The 19,114-nt window shown below is 42.2% G+C and overlaps 1 protein-coding gene across 17 annotated transcripts in view; it reads left to right on the plus strand.

Annotated features, from left to right (window-relative positions):
* The window catches only part of RBMS3 (RNA binding motif single stranded interacting protein 3), a gene marked incomplete at its 3' end in the record, with an annotated part of 1,316,912 nt that overhangs the window by 798,376 nt on the left and 499,422 nt on the right, over window positions 1–19,114 (plus strand). For 12 of the 17 annotated variants that reach the window (XM_084751857.1, XM_084751867.1, XM_084751868.1 and 9 more), the window contains one exon: window positions 16,320–16,477. In XM_084751857.1, the coding sequence (XP_084607983.1) occupies window positions 16,320–16,477 (158 nt within the window). The remainder of the gene's footprint in view (window positions 1–16,319; window positions 16,478–19,114) is intronic. The other 5 variants (XM_084751866.1, XM_084751871.1, XM_084751860.1 and 2 more) reach the window with 1 other exon arrangement.

Raw genomic sequence — 19,114 nt, forward strand, 5'->3', positions numbered from 1 at the left:
TGGCAGAAGGCTTTGAAGCTTCAGAGCCTCTACCATGACACACCTCCACCGACAAAGTCACACCTCCTAATCCTTCCCAAATGGTCCAATCAACTTGGGAAACAAGTATTTAAACATATGATGGGGGGCCTATGGGGGAAGGCTCATTCTCATTCAAACCATCACAGAAGCCAACACAAAACTGTTTGAGGATTGTTTCATGACCTTTGTGGGAGGTGATTGATTGCAGAGTCCACGAGTATGAACTTTGTACACAATAATATCATTTTTGCAGTGTCAGAAAACTGGACATGCCTGACAGAGAGTTTCGGCTTGGCAAGCATCAGTGTGAGCTTTGTGCCTTGAGTTGTAAAGATTTTTACAGCAAGTATATTTGTAACTTTCCTCACTGCTATGACGAAATACCTGCCGGAGGCAACTCAGGGGAAAACAGTGTCTGTTGTAGCTTACAGTTTGTGGGTGCAGCTCACTGTGGCAGAGAAGGGTTGGCAGCAGGAATGTGAAGTGATTCATCACACCGCATACATAGTCAGGAAACACACACACACACACACACACACACACACATACACACACACACACACACAGAGAGAGAGAGAGAGAGAGAGAGAGAGAGAGAGAGAGAGAGAGAGAGAGAGAGAGAGAGATATGCTGTGTTTATTTTCTTCGTGTACTCAGTCCCAGACCCCAAGCGTGGTGCGCTATGTATGATATGTGTCTTATCTCTTCAGGTAAGTCTGTGTGGAAACTCCCTTATAGACACACCCAAAATGTGTTTTTATAGAGATTCTAAATGCAGCTCACAGTAAAGGTTAAATATCACACTGGGGAATTTGAGAGTTGAGCTAGATAAAAGGTGAGGCTTTTAAAAGAGTATTCATGCTCCTGTCAACGATGGGCACCACAGAAGTGCTTTAGGATTGTCATCCCAGCCACAGCGCACTGAGGGGTAACTGTGGGCCAGTTACTTTTACGTCACTATGATAAGATGCACTGACAAAAAGGAAGCTAGAGAAGGAAGGTTGGCTCACAGTTCTAAGGGGCCACGGTCCATGGTGAGGAAGGATTGGCATGGCTCTGTCCTGGCAGCCAGGTGATAGCATTTCATCTGCATACAGAAAGGAGAGGGACACACACACACACACACACACACACACACACACACACACACACACTTAAACACAAGAACTTATTAAAGGAGAGGGTGGAGGACATTCATATTTGAGTGACAACAGGGTTTAATGCACCACCATTCACTTGAAATGTTTAACTATATCTGTTAAGCTGTTGTGCCCACAGTTACAGATGGGGAGACCAAGGCGGGGTGTGTGGGGTGGGTTGGGGTGGAGAAAAAAAGCAATAAGTTGTAAGAACAAGATACAGGCCTGGAGGATGGGATGCACGTGACCTGTGTTTGTTGTCGCCTAGCAACGGCAGTGGCCGACCCATTCCGTACGTCTTAGGAAATAAGCCAATCACGTGCAAATTCTCGTTGTTTGCCAATCGTAGAACGTCAGTCAGTTTGATGCATAAAAAGACTAATTTGGAAAGCGAAAAGTAAAACCATTTTACTATTGGCTGCTGTTTGTTCTCCAGGTCAAAAGATCACAGCCAGCACAAAGAAAAGGCTTGCTGGAAATTGAGTTTGTCTGCATTATTCTGAGAGACTTTCTGAAGTTCAGGATGTGTTGACCTATAATACATGGGAAAATGAGTATTCTTAGTTTATAAATATGAGAAAAAAATTGAATGTGTCACTATTTGATAAGTATCTGTTTATATAAAATTATAACAAATTTGGTAGTAAGATTAAATGTCCGATAGATATTTTATAGTCTTACTTCCCAACAGTAATAAATGTTAAAAATGCTATTTATTCAAACTTATCTAGTCAAGCACTTCTTTCATTTATTTCACATGTATTTATTTATTTACTTAGTCACTTAGTTATTTATAGGCAGGGTCTCATGTATGCCCAGGTAACTTCAAACTTGCTGTGCAGAAGACCTTAGACTTCCTCCCACTCCCAAGTGCTGGGATTAGAGGTGTGCACTGAGGCCTTTGGTTTTTGTCTGGCTGTGAGCTGTGTGTCAAGCATACGCCTTCAATGTTACAATGCAGTGATTCTCCTAACTTTGATTATTACTGGGATTGAACCCAGGGCTTCCTGTGTGCTTAGCTAAGCACTTGGCCAGTGAGCTATGTCCTTACCTCTCTCTTTTATTTTATTTTTAGATAGTCTCACTAAGTTAGCCATGTTAACTTGAAACTCATTCTCTTACCTATGTGACCTTGAACTTGTGACCTTCATGACTCATTAGCTGGTGTCACAAGCCTGCACAAACCAGGCCCTGCTTATTGTCATATTTTTGATTTGTTTTCTAATATTGTCCCCTGTATGAAATTTTGTTGTGTTTTATAGTCCAAATTTCTTAGATTTAGGACTTTAAAAGCTTAGTTTCTCTTCACATTTAATTTTTGCTACATCATTAAAATATGAATAAATAGGCTAATAAAACAACGGAACCATTTTATGCCACAGAATTTTGGTTGTTGTTTATGGATCTGCAGACTTTCTCTGTTAGCTCATTGTAAGGAGTTCTCCTTTTGGGCTTCGGCTCTAGAAAGAAGAAGCCTAAAAGGCTGGCATTCTGTGTGTATGGTGAGAAGCAATGAGCCTTTTTTGGGGGTGTTCCTATAAAGTGCTTGCTGTAAAATGGTCTAGATAAAGAGCTCATCTGCCAAAGAGACAGGCATTAATTCTGTACTGATAGCTCATGCCAATAATCTTCCCCTTTCCATTCCCTTCCCCCCACCTCCCTCTCCCTATTCCTCTTCTTTCTTTAATTTACCAAACCGAATTGGTTTGATAACTCATTAGTAATCAGTAACGAGATCAACAATATGAGATGTAAAATTAGCCTTCATTCATCTGAGGTAAATGTTTCTGAGACCTACTGCCTCTGTCTGCTAACCTAGTCCTGGAAGCTTCTAGCCTCTGTACAATCTAATCTAAGCAGAAAATATCTTCAGCCCCTGAGACTTACTGCTGAATAAGATCACCTTTTGTAGCTCTTTCTGAACTCCTGCTGGGTGGTTCAACTCAGCTGTTCTGGCTCAAACACCTCTCCCAGCTGACTGATCCAGTCTGGCTTCTCTCAGATTCTGACTGAATTGCTCTGCTTGGCCTCAAACTAACTCTAGCAATCCGTTCTAATCTTCTGGCTCCTTCTCATTCTCTGGCTCATTCTGTCTTTTCCTGTGTCTAGTTGTTCTGTCTTCAGCCTGTCTTTGTAAAACTCTCCTGTTAAACTGCTTCCTCTCTTCTCTCTCCCTGAGCTGCTCTTAAATCACCTCTCTTCCCCTTCTGTTCTCCCAAGAGCTGGGCATATCCTAGTCTGTCAAATCTTTCTCTGATTCATCACTTTGTCCACCCCTCAATTAGACATAATTTTCAAACATGGGTGCATGCTTTTAAAAACTAACTTTACCTCCATTGTTTGGGAATAAAGGTGTGCCCTAAGGGTGTGTCTACATTCCAGCCAGATCACACAGACCTATGAGGTCTTTTTAATGTGATCAGAGCAGCCATGTTGTAGATTAAAATTCTCCTACAATGAGATTTTAATATGAAAATTAGTAGACTGGGTAGAGTAATGGTTCCCTGTTTCTGTAGTTATGATGTTCTTAACTGAAGGGGGGAAATATTGAAAGTTAATTTAGTAGTAATAAAGTGTTTCCTTAGCCTGTCTATGTCAACTACATTTATTAGTCTCCATTATCCATATGTAGGAGGGCATATATAGCACAGCTAGGGTTAATGGCTGGCATCATTGCCACTTATAATGTCATGGAAATGATGAGTGTATTAGACTGTAAAACATAGGATGGGATCTTAGAGCACATTGATTTAACATTATTTAAAAAGAATTTCTAAATATTTAATATTTTAAATAAATTTGCTTACTATTTTATTGAGAGAGAGAGAGAGAGAGAGAGAGAGAGAGAGAGAGAGAGAGAGAGAGAGAGAGAGAGAGAACAGGTAACTGTAGAGAGGACAAAAACCTCCTGGGTACCCTGGAGCTTGAGTTTAAGACAGTTGTAAAACTACCCAATGAGTGCTGAGAATTGTTCTTGGGTCTTCTGCAAAATCTATATGTTTTTAACACCGAGCTGTCTGTCTAGTCCCTGCTGTTTGAGACTTTTAAATCAACATGAAAAATAGTTGTTGGATACAAACAAATTAAATAATCTGTATTCTTCCTATAATTTGAATTTAATTCCTCACATCCACTCTGGCCAGGAGTCATGTCAGTTGAAGGATGCTTTAAATGCCATACTTAAGACCCACTCCTGGAGTGTTCCTTTGACAAATAGCAGAGGTTCCATTTAGAGGTGTGGCTACTGTCACTGTTAGGGCTTATGTAGCTCACACTGTAATGTACACAGCCATGCCTTATTTTCTCATGACAACAGCCACAGTTGGCATTAGAGTCATAAGATGTTGCAGAAGAGTGGTAGACCTTTGGTGCTATTCTCAACACACAGACACAGCTCTTCCGACTCATGCCATAGCACCACAAATGTTGAAGTGTGTGCTGATTGTATTAGTTTTCTCTTAACGAAATCAGGAGTTGGTCATCTGAAAGGAAAGATCTGGGCAAAGACTAGGTGACATTAGAGTTTGTAGCCTCGGCAATGCTTATAAGAGACTGCCAGCGTACTTAACAACAGCCGCATGTCTCCAGCTTATAAATGTTTTGATGAAATTTCCTGAGTGGTCCTTGAACTACATAATAACTCGTTTACTTATATTTTTCAAGTACCATGAATTTTAAAATGTCATTTAATATCTAAATCTCTAAACAGAATTCAATGACTGTCAATGATGCCTATTTGTCAACAGAAAAGAATACCGTGCAATTATGCAATCTGCCAAGGTTTTAAAAACTAATATGTAAGCAAAACTGACTCTCATCCTAACAGAATTATGATTAAAAAAATAACTGAGTAGTGATTTGTGAATACCTTGAAACTAATTAGCCATTCCATGAGATATGATTGTTTCATTACTGCTCCATTACCACGTTCTGGTTCTTGATCAAAATGGAAAAAGCAGGTTCTGATGGCTTAATTTCAAGAAAAGCAGTTCCAAGGTTTAAAAGTGAACTAGCTCTTCAGCACCCACTTCAAGGTAAATGATTCCTCCTAAAAACCAGAGAGCCATGTTTAAGGATCTGCCCCATGAGGGTGACATGGCTAATAAAATTATATATATATATATATATATATATATATATATATATATGTGTGTGTGTGTGTGTGTGTGTGTGTGTGTGTATACATAATTTTAAAATAGTTTACAGTTAATTTTGTATTATCACAATATATAAAATATAATTAGATAAAACAAATATATACAATCATGCAATTTCCCTATATAAATAAATAATCGAGTATTGGCCTGTAGCTGGTGCTATGTTGAGCATTCTAAATTTTCTATATATTTGTCGTTGACAATCTTCTGACAAAATGGAGTGAATACACTTCCTCCTCTTCTCATGGCTCGAGGTTGAAGTGCTCCATTGGTGGTGAGGCTAGTAGAGACACAACCGGCTCCCTAGAGTTCTTTTTTTTTTTTTTTTAATTAATTCATTCAGATTACAACTCAATTGTTATCCCATCACTTGTATCCTCCTGTTCCTCCCTCCCACTTTCACCCTATTCCCCTCCCCTAGGTCTATCACCGAGGGGGACCTCCTCCCTGACTATATGGTCATAGGCTATCAAGTCTCATCTTGGTAGCCTGCTTATTCTTTCTTTGAGTGTCATCAGGCCTCCCTCACCAAGAGGAGGTGATCAAATATGGGGCACCAGAGTTCATGTCAGAGTCAGTCCCTGCACTCCACATAACTGTGGAGAATGTCCTGTTCATTGGCTAGATCAGAGAAGGGGTTCGATGCTTACTACTTATATTGTCCTTGGTTAGTGCAATAGTTTGAGCAGGTGCCTCTGGGCCCTGATCCACCATTAAGATGTTCTTCTTGTAGGTTTCTAAGATCATCTGGATCCTTCTATTCCCATCTCATATATTTGTCATATCTAGAATCCCAGTAGGATGTCTTCACATCTATCCCAATCTCCTGGTAAGTGAAGACTTTCATGGGACATGCCTTTTGGGCTAGTGCCCAATTATAAGTGAGTATATACCATGCGAGTCTTTCTGCTTCTGGGTTAACTCACTCAATAGGATCATTTCTAGTTCCATCCATTTGTCCACAAATTTTGGAATTTCCTTGGTTTTAATTGGTGAGTAGTATTCCATGGTGTAAATGAACCACAGTTTCTTTATCCATTCTACAACTGAGGGAAATTTAGGCTGTTTTCAGGTTCTGGCTATTATGAATAAGGCTGCAGTGAACATGGTTGAGCATATGTCCTCATTGTGTGGAGGAGCATCTTCTGGGTATATTCCAAGGAGTGGAATAGCTGGGTCTTGAGGAAGTCCTTTTCCCAGTTTTGTGATTTTCAAATTGATTGCACTAGTTTGCATTTCCATCAACAATGAAAGAGTGTTTCTCTTTCTCCACATCCTCGCCAGCATGTGGTGTCACTTGAGTTTTTTATCTTAGCCATTCTGATGAGTGTGAGATGGAATCTCAGAGTTGTTTTGATTTCCATTTCTCTGATGACTAAAGACGTTGAACATTTCTTTAAGTGTTTCTCAGCCATTCAATATTCCTCTGTTGAGAATTCTCTGTTTAGTTCTGAGCCCCATTTCTCAATTGGGTTATTGGTTTTGGTGGTGCTTAATTTCTTGAGTTCTTTATATATTTTGCATATTAGACCTTTGTCAGATGTAGGGTTGGTGAAGACCTTTTCCCATTCTGTAGGCTGTCACTTTGTTCTGCTGATATTGTCTCCTGCCTTACAGAAGCTTACAGAAGCCTCATGAGGTCCCATTTGTTAATTGTTGACCTTAAGGCCTGGGCTGTTGGTATTCTGTTCAGGAAGTTGTCTCCTGTGCCAACGTATTCTAGGCTCTTCCCCACTTTTTCTTCTAACCAATTTAGTGTCTCTGGTTTATGTTGAGGTCTTTAATCCACTTGGACTTGAGTTTTGTGCATGGTGACAAATATGGGCCTAATTGCATTTTTATACGTGTAGACATCCATTTAGACCAGCACCATTTGTTGAAGATGCTATCCTTTTTCCGTTGAATAGATTTGGCTTCTTAGTTAAAAATCAAGTGACTATATGTGTGTGGATTCATTTTTGGGTCTTCGATTCGATTCCATTGATCAACCAGCCTATGGCTGTGCCAGTACTATGCTGTTTTAATTACTATTGATCTATAGTACAGCTTGAGATCAGGCATGGAGATTTCTTCTGAGGATCTTTTATTGTATAGGATTATTTTAGCTATTCTGTGGTTTTTGTTATTCCATATGAAGTTGAGAATTGATCTTTCAATCTCTTTAAAAAATTGTGTAAGTATTTTGATAGGGATTGCATTGAATCTGTAAATTGCATTTGGTAAGATGGCCATTTTTACTATGTTAATTCTCCCAATTCACAAACAAGGGAGATCCTTCCATCTTCTGATGTCATCTTCAGTCTCTTTCTTCAGAGATTTAAAGTTTTTTTTTCAAACAAATCATTCACTTGCTTGGTTAGAGTTACTCCTAAATATTTTATATTGCTTGTGGCTATCATGAAGGGTATAGTTTTTCTAATTCCTTCCTCTGCATGATTGTCATTTGTACATAGGAAGGTTTGACTTTTTTGAGTTAATTTTGTATGCAGTCAATTTGCTGAAAGTGTTTATCAGCTGTAGGAGTTCTCTGGTGGAATTTTGGGGGTCACTTATGTACACTATCATATCATCTGCAAATAGGGATAATTTGATTTCCTCCTTTCTCGTTTGAATCCTCTTGATCTTCTTTTGTTGTCTTATTGCTCTGGCTAGAATGTCAAGAACTATATTGAAGAGATGTGGAGAAAGTGGGCAGCCTTGCCTGGTCCCTGATTTTAGAGGAATTTCCTTGAGTATCTCTCCTTTTAATTTGATGTTGACTATTGGCTTGCTGTATATAGTCTTTATTCTGTTTAGGTATGTGCCTTGTATTCCTGATCTCTCCGAAACTTTAAACATGAATGGGTGTTGGATTTTGTCAAATGCTTTTTCTGCATCTAAGAAGATGATCATGTGATTTTTCCTTTCCGTTTATTTATATGGTAGATTACATTGATGGATTTCCGTATGTTAAACCATCCCTGCATGCCTAGAATGAAGCCTCCCTGGTCATGGTGAATGATATCTTTCATATGTTCTTATATTTGTTTTGCGAGCATTATATTGAGTATTTTTGCGTCAATGTTCATAAGAGAAATTGGTCCCAATGCTTGTGTGGGCTGGCTAAATAATGTACAATTTAAGACAGGAATGTGGTCTGCATTCATTTTTGGAACATAGAAGAGCTGGGGTGTGTCAGTCCCATGGGAGACCTTATCCAAGGCTTTACCCTTGAGTGAATAAAAGACTACAAATTCCATCATGCTGATGATGAGTAAAAACAAATTGAGTGGACCATCCTCAGAACAGACTGCAGTGTGCTGGAGTCCTTGGCTTCTCCAAACCACCAGAACTACTGCCACCGGGCTCTGCCAGCAACCAGATGCCGGCAGTAGAGCTGACTGCAATTTGGCACCAGAACCCAGGGATTGCAAGCCAAGGCGAATTGCATGCAAAAAATATTTAACATTCTCTTTGCAAAAGATTTATGTTTTCAATCCAGTGGGAGAAGAGTGTTTCAGACTTAGTCTGCCACAAATGAAATGTGTTTCTTTGCCGTCTTGTCCTCAGAGGGTAGAGGTGTGGGGAAAGCAGGCTTGCTTATATGTATTTACGAGTAAGAAGTTGAATTTTAGTTTGGAGTGGACTTCCTCCAACTCTCCCCCCCCACCCCTAGAATGAATTTTACTTAGACTGGGTCATTAGTATCATTATTCCACGGAGACGTTGTATTGACTCTTCAAGGAACGAGCTACGTGTGGTTAATGTCCTGGTTTGCTCCTTTTATTCAGAGCACATCTGGCAATCTCAGAAGACATTTGCGATTGTAACAGCTCTGTGCAGAGGGTGATGTATCTGGCTTTGAATAAGGGGAGAGCAGGGACGCTATTGAATTTCCAACAATGCATTGGGCAGCTGCACGCAACAAAGCCAGGTCCTTCCTACAATGTCTGTGGCAGCAGAGTTAAGGTTCCTTCCATTAAAATACATTACAACCTCTTCCTGTTAAGTAGTCTAGAAATACAGTGACATTATCTAAATGAAGGGTTTGTTTTGCTTTGTTTTTTTTTCCTTCACTACTTCCTTGACTCTGTAGCTGGGTGGGCAACATTAAGTAGATGGAATCCATTACTTTCTGTGAAATGGGAACTCCTCACATTTTCCTCTAGTTTATGTCCAAATCACAGCGAGGGATCCTCTCTGCAACCTCACTCGCATAGCCAGACATCTTACAGGAATGTGGGAGGACCTGGGGCGGGTGCCGCAGTTTTCAAACTTGAAAAATGAGTCATGGGAACCAAACTTATTGAGTGAGTCAGCCCCGGGGGATGAGCCACCGGCCAGTTCATTTTCTCGCTGTTAAACAACTGCATCCTGACAACTGAACTCGCCTGTTTGACATCATATGAAAAACTCATACCGTGCCTGCTTCTGAGGGCGACGTCCCCTTCAGGAATTAAATGTCAAGATGCCTCCATTTATGTTCTGACGGGAGGGCTGGTTCAGCTTCCGTCATCCTCTGCACCTCTGCATCAGAGCTCGCACCTGTCTCATCCTCCTATCTGACTTCCAGGAAGAGCCCGTGTGTCTTGGTGCATGCATCGAGAGGAACTGAGGTTTAGTCTTGCTCGTAGAGCATCTGACATCAGGCCTTAGGATCAAATCTGGGTCCCAACTGCGTAACCTTGAAAACATCACTCATTCTTTTCTCTGATGCCTGTTTCTACCTTTGGCAAAATGAGAGAAATCTTATTTATCTCACTAGGCTCATGACATGTAACATAGCAAATGCTTAGCCACCGCAGAAAACAATTACCTCTAAGTGTCTTCACTGTCATTTTAACAACAGTGTCTTCCTAAGCAGATGCCATAATTGCACTGAATCCTCTAAAGAAGAGACTGGTGGCGATACTCTAATTGGCAGTCCCAATATATGGTAGCCTGTCTTCAGTGACTGTCTTACCAGTGTCATCATGAAAGAGCACCAAAGAAAAACCTGTGGATTTGTGTGCACACAGACATCCCCTCTCTCCTTCCTCTGTCACCCAAAGCCTCACATTCAGCCATCTCCTACTTCTACTGCTTCTAAAACCACACTGATTGTGCAAATCCACACCCCTGTCACACTCCAGTGATCTATGCTCAGTAACCCCAGACTGTAAGTCATTCTCCATACCCCTAAATATGATTTATAGACTGGCTTTGCACAATATAGCAAAGTCAGTTTTATCTGAAGGAAAATATTATTTTACTAACATTTTAAAAACCCCTTCCATGGTGGCTCAGGATGATTTAGAATCTAATCAGTGATAAAATTCCAAATACAGCAGGAGACAAAGAGTGAAAGATAAAGTGTAGCTAGTAGCCACTTTAATCAGGCAAATGGCTGCTGTGATACATCGACACTGGGGATTATCGACTCTCTCTCTCTCTCTCTCTCTCTCTCTCTCTCTCTCTCTCTCTCTCTCTCTCCCTCTCCCTCTCTCCCCTCTCCCTTCCTTCCTTCCTTCCTTCCTTTCTTCCTTCCTTCCTTCCTTTTTCTTAAGATGCTATGGTTTCATTACCTGTGTTTGGCAGCCAAAGCATACCAGATTGCCCTTGGTTTTCACAAATTAATTCATTTAGGACGTGCATTTCTCAGGCGTTCTGGGCCCCTTCTACAACTTGATGTTGATAAAGAAATGTTATCTTGAAAAGGGGTGGAGAAGAAGGAATTTAAAATTTTTGAACACAAAGAACAATTTGCAATTCTCACGGCCATCTGAATCATGAGGCATTCCAGAAAGAAATGAAACCAGAGACTAGGAAGACCCTGTACTGAGCACTAAAATCTGCAGATCTGCTGGCCCCACCACAGAGTAGCTCCTTTTTGGGAGGAATCTCTAGACTTTTTAACCAGGAATCTGGCAGAAAGTTTCCTTTGCTGTTACATGCTTTCCCATGACTCAGGGCCCTCACACATCCTGCTCAGGAGACGGCTCTGTTGATAAAGTGCCTGTCACACAAGCACAGAGATCTGAGTTCTGATTGCCAGAACCCACAGCAAAGGTGAGTGTGGTGGCCTGTGCCTGTAAGCGCAGCGCTCAGCACTGAGGGGCAGAGGCAAGCAGATGCCTGAGCGCATTGGCCAGCCAACCTACCTGAGTAGTGAGAGCTCCTGTTTCAGTAAGAGATCTGATCTCAAGGTGGAAAGCAATAAAAGAAGACATTGAACATGGACCTCTAGCTTCTATATGCAACCACACATGGTGCATGTGCACCAGCATGCACATATGCCGACAACTACACTAACAAGTACACCATCATAAACACGGACACACATGGCTACAGACACGCACACACACATACACACACAGGCACATATACACACAGGCACACACACAGGTACACACACACACACAAAGATGCACCCATGCACACCCACAGACACAGACACACAGATACACACACGCACACACACACTCACACACACATGCACGCACACATACCCAGGGACAAATACATCCATGGACATAGACACACAGATACACACACACACACACACACATTTACACACACAGGGACACAGGCATACAGACACACACACACACAGACACACATTCATGCACAAATGCATGCAAGCACACCCATGGACACACACAGATACACACAAACACACACAGACACAGGCACGCAGACACACACACACACACACACTTCCAGGTACAAATACACCCACAGACACACAGATACACACGCACACACACACACACACACACAGACACAGGCATACAGACACACATGCACACATGCATGCATGCATACCCATGGACAAACACACCTATGGACACAGACATACAGATACACACACACTTACACACACAGAGACACAGGTACACACACACACACACACACACACACACACACACACACACACACACACACCACTCCCACACATAATTTGCTCCATATCTTCATCTCCATGCATACACCTTTCCTGTCCCCTTCCCAGCATCGGTTTGCTTTTAGCTTCGTATTCCACCAAGTACCTTGGCCTTGTTGGAGGACACATTGATCACTGTAGGCATGGTGCAATTTGCTAAATGGTGTTCTACTTATGGAAATGCCTGCAAAGAGCCCTGAGGGAACAAAGGAATTAAGTAAACACGTATTGATCATGCGACATCTGCCGCTTTGACCGCTCGGTCAGGCCAGGACTCTGTCTGGTCTCTCTTGATCTGTGGCACAGAAAGCTGGGGACATTCTTTAGGTTCCACAGTAGTTTTAAAGCTTAGGTGAGGCGGGAACTGTTTTAAACAAAACTCTTACTTTAAAAGAATCCCCAGTCCAGCATGGAATTTAAGGAATCTGAGGAGAGGGGAGATGAAAGCGGTGGCAGGCAGCTTTGGAAACAGCCCAGCCCAGCTTCATCAGACAATGAAGTACTTGATAAAACCAATAATAAAATAAATGGGATCTGACCTACTATGCGGTAGGGACCTGGACACCACCCTAGTAAGCACCAATAGTGCCTACTATGTGCAGTGCATATACATAAAAAGTTAAAGTTTGAGGAATGTCTAAGGGGGACATAGCTGACTTTAGTTCAGAAAGCAAGCAAACTTTTATGTTTAAAAATGCTCAAGTTTTATGCACAGATTAAATTCTATACCTCACTGGATGCAAATGCACAAAGCATAACCCTGCCTACCTTTACATAAATCATGGGGGAAGATGAAAGTCCACAGTGATATTGCTGTTCTTGCATTAGGCAGAGCCAAGAAACAGTTGCGAAAGTTTTCGTTCTGGGAGGTGGTAGTTCTGACCTCTGTTCCTCTGGTATTTGCTTGTTCTCTCCTCCCCAGACTTTCTTCTCCCCTTCCCTCTCTCTTCCTCACTGTTTAATTTTGATCCATCTGAGCTTTGCACTTGACAATTCTCTTGCATCCTGTGGGTGTTCCTCGTCTGTCCAGTGAAAAAGAGGCCTGTGTAAGGGAGCAGGAGAGAAGCGAGAGCAGATAGGCAGCTTGAAGACAGAACATAGTGCCAGATGGCACACACAGTGGTCAGGAGAGAGACCAGGGATTCGGAGAATGGGGTGGCTTGCTGTACTCTGACTGCTGGGGAGAGGCGAGAGATAAACCCACCACCAACTTCTCCAGTGGGTGTTGAAGCTAAAAAAAATGATGACTATAGTAAAACCAAGGGTCTCATGATGATGGGGAGCTGGGGAGGGGTGTGGAACATGGTGCAGTGAGATGCACGTTGAGGTCCTGAATCTTAAGAAGCATTCTCATATAGATGCTTGAAATTGTGCACCAGGGCCAGTGTGAGACTTTGAGAGGTGTAGGGCAGATAGTACAACAGAACAGAGCTGCGCCCCGTGAACACATCCTCCGTCTCCATAACCTCAGCATCACAGTTATTCATTTTAATTGCACAAGATGGAGCCTAAAGATTGATAACCCCTTCTGTTTATCTGACAGTACAGGCTAGGTGATTCCTGTTGGTAGATCCGAGATGGAGCTAGACACTAAGCAACTAAGCCCAACACATCAGTAAGGACCAAAGTGTGATGCTAGGAAGGAAACGGCAGTGTGGTGCGTAGTTTGAAATGAGAACCATCAATAAGTGGCAATCAGGCAGGGCTAGGAGAGAAATGGAAGGAGCTTCCCAGTGTGATGGAGTCTGGTCCAGGAAGTGATGGAAGAGGAGGAAGGGAGGAAAATGGGACTTTCAGGATGATGTAGCTTCACCTCAGTGGGAGTAACTGCAGTGGGATCTCATGATTTCATCTCACTCTGGTCAAGGCCAAGTTCAGCTCTACTTACAGGGCCAGCATGGCTGTCCATCTGGCCATGTTGGTTATGGTGTTTCGTTTTGTTTGGAATGAGACTAGAAAGGCATAAAGTATAGTTTGCTGTCATTTCCTCCATCATATCATCTAGTTAGCCTTGAGACTTCTTCCAACAATCAAACATTGAGTAGTTAGATAGCATGCATATTTACTTACATCTCCCATTGCTCTGATGAAATACCCAACAAATGCAGCTTAAGGAAGGGAGGGCTTACTTTTGCCCACAGTATGAGGATATCGTCCTTTATGATAGAGAAGGACCTGGTACCAGGAGCCTGAGGCAGCTGGTCACATCATATCTTCAGTTGGAAGTAGAGATGAATCCGGGTACTCAGCCCACTGTCTCCTTTGCATTCTGTGCTGACTTCCAGTCCCTGGGATGGTTCAACTCATATTCAAGTTGGGCTTCTCACCTCAATGAACCCAGATTAGAAACTGCCCCCAACCATGCAAAATGCTCTTCTCCCAGGTCAGTATAGATTCTGTGGAGCTGACAATTAATATGAGCTATCAGTATTTGAATGGATTCATTTCTGTTACTGAGCCCTGTTCTAAGCTTACTGTCTAATAATTACTAATCTAACCTGACCCCCACAACCCAATGACTAAGTCTTTCAGAGGGAACCCAGCTAATTTTTCCAGTAGAATAATTTAAAGGGTGTATTTATTTCTTATTGGTGCGTATTGTATGTGCCGTGCATGAGTTAATGTATACCAAGTGTGTGCAGTTGCTAGCAGAGTCCAAAAAAGGACATTGGATCCCTTGGAGCAAGCTACAGGGCAGTTGTTATCCACATTGGGGGACCTGGGAGCTGAGCCTGGGACACTTTTCACTGCTGACCATTAGCCTTGAGTCTTGCTTTTGAGTGATATTCTAGATTCTAAGTGAAAACCCTGGGGCTCTTAGAAATATCACTATCAGTGTGATATCCCAGCCTCAAATATCAACATATGACTTCATTCCTGTTTACTGGTCACTTACAGCAGCCATGTCCACATCAGCTCGCTAAGGTCTTTAACAAACCCTGTGACCAAGGGAACCATCAATATTTTGTTCGTGTTAATGAGATTGTTGTTCTTTTGAGAGGTTAAGTCACTATCTAAAGGTCACTGAGCTGATAAGACACTCAGCAAGGACCTAACCCAGGGAGTCTGTGTCATTTGAGATCTGAAGGTGCCTTGCACAAAGTAGGATGCAATAAAATAAGTGCCACATTTGCTAATTTTGATCTGTATGTTAATTACCTGTACCTCATATGGCTCAAGCTTCAGATAGTAATTCCATTATTTTAACTTTGACGTAAAATGGTTTGACTGATTAAAATATTGGTTCTGAAATGAGGAGGAGCCTTAGCATGACCAGGGGATGTCAAGCAATATCTGTGGACACTTTTAGCTCTCAAATGTAATAAATAGCTGCCATTGGAACCTGGCGGACACCGATACACTCACCTATAAACCTCCTACTGTGAACAGGATAGCTCCAATGCATAGATCCTCCTGTTCAGAGCCCCGGGGGACCCAGGTAGAAAGTCTCTAGGGTTGGATATTTCAAGTGGGCCATGATCTTTTGAAGCAGGTCTTCATAGGTAGCAATTTTAAAAGTGGGAAAGGAGCTGAGAGAGGTGCATTCATTCACTCACTTGCTCAGTCACTCGCTCAGTCATAAAGCCAGGGTGCCTAGAACGGTCCCCACATACCCAGAACTGTGTTCTCCCATGGGGCTTAGGAAAGCATCTGATAGAAATTCCTTTATAGACAAGGAGCAAACCAAAGAATGGGAAGTGAAAGATGTTTGTCTATTAGAAGCAAGCTAGAAGAGGGAAGGAGGTGACATGCTACCTTCTAAGCCTAAGGAGGGACATTCTGGTGAGGGGCAGAGTCAAAAGCTGAGAGTATATGCCAGGGGCACGTGCTAGCTTCCTTGTCCACCATTCATGGCTGTGCTGATCCAAATGTGGGGCCAGAAAAAGGGAAAAGCTGGTGATGTTGATGTTCTTACAAGCACCATGGAACATGGTTGTGTGTGTGTGTGTGTGTGTGTGTGTGTGTGTGTGTGTGTGTGTGTGCATGCACTAGAGAGAGCAAGCAGCTTGCATTGCCTTTAGGGAGTGCTGCTGGCCTGTGAATAGGGGCTGGCTTCTGTTTGTCCATTTAACAGTCTTTTTCTTTTTCTTCTGTTTTCAGCAGTCCTATGCACCAGCTCCCCACCCCATGGCTCCTCCTAGTCCCAGCACAAACAGCAGCAGCAACAGCAGCGGGGAACAGTTGAGTAAAACAAACCTGTACATCCGAGGCCTTCCACCAGGCACCACTGACCAGGACCTCATCAAGCTGTGTCAACCGTAAGTGTCCCGAGGCTCCCTGAACCTGCTCTGATGTGCACATCACTTGTGGGGACACCCCACGGGCCGTACCCACTGCTGGCTCAGTGGGGAAGCCTCTTGTGCATAGTGGAGGTTCAATTTGGAGGTTTGCTCCAGCTTTGTTCAGGGAGCATGGTCTGGTACACGGCTGCAGAGGTGGACTTTCTTGAACAGATAGGGCATGGAATGCTGGCTGAGGCATGTGCATCGGCCTGAGAGACAAAGAGTGAGAGTAGAGATGTGTTCTTAACCAATGGGGAGAGGAGTGGTTGATGCGAGACTATGCTCATGGAAGGAGCTGCATTTTACAGAGGTGTAGATGATGCAGTTGATTGTAGGATGCTGTCCTGCCTGGGCATCAAAGTTTCTGGCAATATTTGGTAAATGCAGTTCTAACCAGGACCAGATAATTGGCCCTTTAATTCCTTGGAAGTATTTACTCCCAAGCACTATTCAAGCCAAGAACCAACTTATGGAGTCCTACTGTATTTCCCAAGAAAGAAAGTAATAATTTTCCTCCAAAAATGTTTTTTTTATTAATCTTTTATCTACCAACACCTTTATCTACCAGCAAATATGTTAAGACTGCATCAGTTTACCCAACAAACAAACGCAGTAGCAAATCATGAGTTTAAGAGTCATAAGCTGGAGTTCCCTCCTAATATTTTCAAAATATCATCAATGTATATGTCTGTGATTTGACTGTCCCAGAACTGGGCATCTCTAAATTCAGGGAAAGCTGTTACTCACTTGCTTCCTTTCTCTTTTGTAACCCTGATGCATGAGAGTAAAGATGCTATTTATTTTGTAAAGTTTCCAACCTCTAAAATATCGGAAGGGAAAAACACTGTGGGCAGGGTTTATTTGCCTTCACTATAAATTTACAAATTTAGAGTTCATATCTAGACAATGGAGAGTGACAGGCATACACAAACAAACATACAAAAAGATCTAACCAGATAATCAGCTAACGAAACAGTAGGTGGATTTGGATAAAGATGCTCCATTGCTACCATCTGCCTTGACTTGTGCAAGATTTAAGATGGAAATGTAGAAGAACAATATTTAATTAGAAAGCATTAATTTTGTTTTTTTAATGTTAAAACTACCATGGTGGAGGTATATGGACACTTGTTAAGCTTTTTTTTTTTTAAACAAAATATACAGGGGTTGAGAATCAGAAGATAAACAGCTTGTCAGAAAAATCTGCACTATTTTGGAAAGGAAAGTCTTTGAAAATATGAAAATTGTTGGTTTGACAATTCAGTTTGTAGATAAATATCTGTTACTTTTGATTCATACTTGAGTCATACTCATAAGGCACCTCTGTGGGTATTGAGAAGAGATGCTTTCTCGCTGTTCTATAGCTCATGGTGTTCTGAGGCTGAGAGACTCCACTTCTCTGGGTCTGGAGAGGTGAACATTTCCCACAGGCACCCTTATGTGGCAGACACTGCTCGCTGTCTAAACACCTCTTCTCCCTTGGGCACATGAGGACCACTGACCGTTCTGGCCCAAAGCTTCACTGTGCTGATGGGGATACGTAGGAGTAAACACTCAGGCTTTCTCACTTGTGTGTGACTGTGTCTGCCTTTGAAATTACAGTTTCCACTTTACTAAGAGTGAGCTGAAGATTGGGAATGTGGCTCAGTCAGTCTTTGGTTTAGAAGGACGAAGACCTAACGACTAGAACCCACGAACAAGGCGAGCAATGGTGGTGCACACTTATGCACACACAGTGCTAAGTAGATCAAAACAAGAGCCTCACTATCTGGCAAGCTCTAAGATGAAACTTGAGGGTTTATGCATGAACTTAACGTTCTGACCTACACACAGATGCATAGAGGCATGAACACGCATCCTGCAACACGCATACATGCACCCATATGAACACCCCCGTCACACAAACACACAAACGGCAGTTGAATCTTTTTCTGGATTTTTCTCCTTGTTGCACTGAAGATGTTTTGAAACTGACTCTGAGCTGTAGTGGATGTAAACAGGTTTTTGTTTTGATCCAAATTGGGGATGTGAAACAGATGTGTGTGAGGGTGTTGCGGTGTTTTTCCACTGAAAGTAGACTTGTGAGAGAACAGGTGATGATTGTCCATTGGAAGAGGAACCGCCTCTTGCAGGGGCATGGTCTTTGCCAACTGATAAAAGTCCTAGTATGGAGTATGAGAGGAGGCATGCACACATATATACATACATACATACATACATACATACATACATACATGCCCAAAACAAGAGGCAGGGCTTTTTTGGTCCTGGCTGTTCATCACTCCACTTCAGGATGCTCCTAGACTGAGCAATGCACTAGAACCTATTGTTCAATATTCTTGAATTCTGTTAGAGCTTTGAAAGAGATTTGGTAGCTTGGACTCAGCCATGGTTGGGAATGTGTATAACATAGAAACTGGCCAACCCAGCATCAGAGATTTCTGGAAATGTTATTTTACTGAAGAGCTGGTTAGTGAACATACCACTGCAGCAGCACCATAGCACAAATCTCTCTGTCAACTTCTATCTTAGTAAAGTGTTCTGTAACTGGAAAGTATTACCTAAAGCCTGTGTTGGCTGGAAAGATGGGGTAGCCAGACACCTACAGGAGCA

Source organism: Acomys minous (genome assembly GCF_964271855.1).
Source record: "Acomys minous genome assembly, chromosome: 13".
In the NCBI taxonomy this organism is placed as follows: domain Eukaryota; kingdom Metazoa; phylum Chordata; class Mammalia; order Rodentia; family Muridae; genus Acomys; species Acomys minous.